The sequence below is a fragment of the Phascolarctos cinereus genome, unplaced genomic scaffold, assembly GCF_003287225.1.
Source record: "Phascolarctos cinereus isolate Bilbo 61053 unplaced genomic scaffold, phaCin_HiC Scaffold_902;HRSCAF=1557, whole genome shotgun sequence".
Lineage (NCBI taxonomy): Eukaryota > Metazoa > Chordata > Mammalia > Diprotodontia > Phascolarctidae > Phascolarctos > Phascolarctos cinereus.
The window spans coordinates 9,083-14,750 of record NW_027556294.1 but is presented as its reverse complement, the minus strand read 5'-3'; the positions used below and the strand labels follow the sequence as shown (position 1 = coordinate 14,750).

Below are 5,668 nucleotides of genomic sequence, written 5' to 3'. Positions count from 1 at the left end.
AGCACATGTATAATGTATATCTGATTGCTTACCATCTCAGGGAAGGGAAGGATGAATAGAAATTGGAACTCAAAACTTTAAGTAAAATATTTTAAAAAATTTTAAATCTAATACAATATAATTAATAAAACACAATAGTAAGAGAGTATATTAGTATGGTAGGTATTAGTATATTATAACATGGGGCCTCCTGGTAACCAGTCATGTAAGATAGTGCTGGCATTCTCCTTATAGATTAATCATATTACACCAGACTTTTTAGGTTTTAAAAAATATGATTTGTCTCTGGTTTATCCTAATCCACGTTAGAAATATGCAACAGGTTTCTATTATATTTTCTGGAAGGGTAAGGAGTCAATCTGAAAGCCATCTTATATAGTTTTTGTTGTTGTTATTGTTAATAGCAATTTTTGAAAACTAGATTAACTAGCAGAAAGAATTGTTTTTTATCATTTGGAGAGGCAATGTGGTAGAAATAACACTGGTCTGGAAATCTGTTTCTTCTTTCTACTCTGTTTCTAGTTCTTTGACCGTAGGCAGGTCACTTAACCTCTCTAATACTCAGTTTCCTCATCTGTAAATTGAAAGAGTTGGTCTGGACCAGTGATTCCCAACTGGTGGACCCCAATCCACAGGCATCCACTATCATTATTACAAATCTCTGTGCACCCATGCACTATCATTGCTTTTCTTTATTTAGCTCCAAAAAAATACTCAGTTTGACATAGTGTAAGAAGCAAAACGCCTTCTATTGACTGAATAATGTCAAGTGTATAGATATTACTATTTTTCAAATGCCATTGTGATTAACAGACTACAAGTTAATTTAAAAGTGTTCACGAATTCATACCAACTTTTTATGATAATGTACTTTTTTTTATTTTTGCTTTTAGGCAGTTGGGCTTAAGTGACTTGCCTAGGGTCACACACCTAGTAAGTGTCAAGTGTTTGGTGTGAGGCCGGATTTGAACTCAGGTCCTCCTGACTTCAGGGCCAGTGCTCTATCCACAGCGCCACCTAGCTACCCCGATAATGTACTTTTAATTTACAGATACTCACAGTACAACTACTGTGGAGTATTGTGAAACCTGAAAAGGGAGTCCTTGTATACAAAAGTTTGGCCTAGTTGCCCTCTAAGCCTCCCTACCAGGAAGCATGCTGGGATTACACACAAGTCATTGTTGCAAAGCTTTGAATGTGACCTACACAACAAATGTAGATTAGTAATGGGAAGTATAAAAGGGAAATATAGGATGCACCTTAGGTAGATAATCTTTCTAATATAGAAATAGCTGTCATTAACATATATAATATATAATACAAAATATATTAGAGATTCATATAATATAATAATTAACATAATGAATATTAATATTCACAAACATGAGTAATTTGTTTAAGATGATTTGTCAACATTTGGTTTGTAAGAAATGACAATTCAGATTATGTACAAAAATAATTCCTAATCTTTCAATCTACATTTCATTCCTATTTTGAAATGCAAGATGGTATGATATATTATGCACTAATTTGTATGTTTATTTTTATAGATACAGAAATTTTCCTGTGGTGGAACCTAGTTGGTCATTGTTGCATGATAAGAGATCATTCTTGTGTAATTTCTTAGGAACTATTTATAAAAATTCATCAAGGGAGACTCTAATGGACATTTTGAAACATGATAAAAACAATAAGTTGTGCTGGATTACAGCCAGAGAAGAGTAAGTTCTGTTTCCTTTGCATATTCCCTTAGTTTACTAAAGTCAGGCAGAAGGATTTGTTAACCTGGGGCATTCATGGAGGGTTCACAAGAAATAATCACTGTACTGTCAGTATAGTTTATCTGTAGAAAAATACAATAGTATCGAAAGCTTTTAGAAGCATCTTACAGAGACAAGGTAGGACTTTAAGATGGGCAAAGAAGCTCCATTAGGGTGGACTTGGAATAATACTGGCAGTCAAAGGCAAAACCATTTCCCAGAGCTTGGCTCAGTGGCATTTTCTAGGTTAATTTGACATCCTTGAGATGTGGTGAATGCCAGGAATATATGGTGTTCATCTCATTGGCATTCATCATGCTATTTCAGGATTCTGTAGCTGACACTACATCAGTTCCCTCACAGCTTCTGTGAACTCAGTGCCCCCAGTACCTTGTAATTGGGAAATGAAGGATAGCAGCAATTAGCAAACATAGGAGGAAAGAAAAACTGATAGACCAAACTTCTGGTTGCTTCATTTAACACATCCTAAGTGTCAAATAAATGGTATTATAATGATTCCAAGAATTGTGGACCATCTCATATTTTTTGCATGGCAATATGTGAATAAATATTTTAAGGAGGAAAAACCTAGAACAGTCCATGAATATCAATGTAAGATTCTCATTTCAAAAATTTTAGAATCATTTTTTAAAATTTGTTTTTGTAGGAAATTGGAGTTGAATTGTCTGATTCTCTTCTTTTAAAAAAAAATCCTTCAGTAAAATTTAGCTAGAAAAAAATTTATTATTGTACTCTTGATTCCAGACCTTCAGGAAGTTTTAATTAAAATTATTTTAGTAGATATTTTGTTCCAGACTATCAAAGTCTATTCCCAGTTCAGCTTTTAAAGTAAATTTAGTATTATATATGAATAGTACAGTACTCTTTGAATCATTCATGAGGGAAAAATATGAAAAATATATTTAAATATTAGCCATAAGAGTTTTAAAAAAGCTATTGGATAAAAAGATTGGTAATTATAATATCTGTAGTGATAGTCTCAAAATTTTACTTTTTTATTATGGACTTAAACATCAGCAAGTCACAGTGCTTTTATTTCTTTTTAGATAAGATTTTTATTTTCTTATTTACCAACATATTCTTTTTTAACCATTTGTAGTTCTTGATATTAAGATATAATCTTTTCTTCTGAAGAATAGAATTAGTATGGAGTGAGAATTCACATTCCTTTTCTTATTTTCTAGGTGGAAGCCTCAAGAAACAACTGAAAGTTTGAAGAACTATCAAGATGCTTTACTTCAGAGTGATCTCACGTTGTGCCCTGTAGGAGTAAACACAGAATGTTACCGAATTTATGAGGCTTGTTCCTATGGCTCCATTCCTGTTGTAGAAGATGTAATGACACCAGGCAATTGTGGGAATGCATCCACATCTCCTAGCACTCCACTGCAGCTTCTTAAGGCTATGGGGGCCCCCTTTATCTTCATTAAAGACTGGAAAGAGCTTCCTGCTATTTTAAAAAAAGAGGAAAATATGAGCTTACAAGAAAAGATTGAAAGAAGAAAAATACTGCTTGCGTGGTATCAAAACTTCAAAGCACAGCTCAAACTGAAATTCATTAAAACTTTAGAACACTCTTTTTTAATGAATGATAACAAAGGTTAGTTGTTAATTTGACCTCAAAGTTCAGATATGAATGAAAATGTACTTTTCAAAACTTTTAGTGTATGTGTGTGTTTTTAAGGAAAAATGTGTTTTGTAGTTTACAGTTATTAGACTACTGAGCATTGGGGTGCAAAGTTCATCCTGGGCTTCCTCATGAAGCTTACTCTTCCTGTCTTCAAACAGGAAGTAGAATTAAATATTTTCTCCAAAATGCTAACCTGTCTCACCTTTTTCACCCATTTTATAAAATTCCATGGCTTTTCTGCCTGGGCTTACCCTCTCTCTTTTTTAAATACATACATACATACATATATATATATATATATATATATATATATATATATATATATATATATATATATATATATATATATATATATATATATATACATATATATATATATATATATATATATATATATATCATATATATATATATAAATGCATATGTGTATATAAGAGTGGATATTCAAGTAGTTCACTCTTCCTGTCTTCAAACAGAAAAAGGAATTAAATTTTTTCTTAGGAATTCTAACTTCTTCTCACCCTGTTTGCTCATTTTCTAAAATTCTGTGGTTCTTATCTTGAGGATGCCTTTTCTGACCTTTTGGATATGTGTATAAATGTATATTGATTTATGTACCACACTCTTCCTGTCTTCAAACAGGAAATGAAATTAAAATGTTTCTTGGATTCTAAGCTCTTCTCACACTGTGTGCCCATTTTCAAAAATCCTGTGGTTCTTGTACCAAAGGCTACCCTGTATGTCCTTTTGTGGATGTCATATGTATGTATATTAATTTGCAATATTTATAAGTAGTTGTGTGTTCTGTCAGCAACCTGTCAGGGAGATAAACCACCATGCAGAGAGGTCCCCCAAGAGCAACTGTCTTCAAGATCAAGGTGGTCAGGTGACTGGCTATAAAGGGTAGTTGTGGGTAGGCAAGGCAAGGGTCCACCTAAGTACCTAGTGTCAGACATAGTCAAAGGCAAAAAGAGGCTCAAGGCCAGAAGAAGCCCTAGGTTAGAAACAAAAGGTTCTGATCACTGGAGCAGAGAGAGTTTGGGGGTGGAGATTGCCCAGGATTCTGGTTAGCTCCTCAGAGAGAAGTCATTCTGACAAAGTAACCCAGATCATCCTAATTCCAGGGTCAGCCCTATATCCACTGAGGTGACACACGTTCTCAATAGCTCTCACAGACAATACTTCTCTAGTTTGGTGACCTTTAGTAAGTTACTTCAACTCCCTATGGTTCAGTTTTATTTTCCATAAAGTATCTCGAATACTGCTTCCATTCCTAAAAGTGCATGATTTTGATCAATAATAATAACTCTTGGTCTTTTTTAAACTGGCTGCCAACTTAATTATTACAAAATCTCCAATTAACTAATTTATAAAATTTAAATGTTGAGGAAGAAAAAAAGAGAAGTTCAAATTATGATCCAGGAATTTAAATTCCTGCTCAAGGCCTTCATTTAGATGGGCCCACATTCTTTTACCAATCTGCTAAAGAAAGAAATTATTTCAACTTCCTAGATGAGAAGGGAATCTTCAAAGGTAGTAGCATTAATATATCTTTTACTAGCTAGTTGTTAACAAGCAGAAAAAAGAAAAGGAACCTTACTAGAACGTGCCAATTCAGTTCATTTTGCTTTGGGAAACAGTCAACAAGCATTTATTAAGCACTACTATATTGGGCAGCCAAGTGGCAAAGAGGATAGAGTGCCAGGCCTGAAGTCAGGAAGATCTGAGTTCAAATTTGACTTCAGACACTAGCTGTGTGACCCTGGGCAGGTCACTTAAACTCTGCCTAGTTTCCTTATCTGTAAAATGAGCTGGAGAAGGAAATGGCAAACCACTCCAGTGCCTCTGCCAAGAAAACCCCAAATGGGGTCGTGAAGAGTCAGCCATGACTGAAAATGACTGAGCAACAACAAAAATAAGGTAAGCACTGTGGTTATAGCTGGGGATGCAAAGAAGGGCAAAAAACAGCCCTTACATATGGAAGTGATTATTGATAAATCAAAATAAATTAATAAAATTTAAAAACAAAAACAGCCCTTACCCTGAGGAAACTCACATTTTCATGAAGGAGACTAAGGGTAAATAACTATATTTGTACTAGTTATATACAAGATAAGTTGGAGTTAATCTGCATGGCGGACACTAGCCTTGGGGTGGAAGAACTAAGAAAAGCCTCTTGCAGAAGAAGCTGGGATTTGAGCAGTCTTGAAGGAACCAAAGCAGATAGTTTCCTTTCCCAGACTTGGGTTGGCTTTTA

General features: G+C 34.2%; 1 protein-coding gene across 1 annotated transcript; it reads left to right on the top strand.

Moving 5' to 3' along the window:
* Nucleotides 1–1,446: 1,446 nt before the first annotated feature.
* LOC110204694 (ribitol-5-phosphate xylosyltransferase 1-like) lies at nt 1,447–3,603 on the top strand. Its single transcript, XM_020980795.2, has 2 exons — nt 1,447–1,721; nt 2,966–3,603. The coding sequence occupies exons 1-2, from the start codon at nt 1,663–1,665 to the stop codon at nt 3,384–3,386; spliced, it is 480 nt and encodes a 159-aa protein (XP_020836454.2). The 5' UTR covers nt 1,447–1,662; the 3' UTR covers nt 3,387–3,603.
* The last annotated feature ends 2,065 nt before the right edge of the window (nt 3,604–5,668 follow it).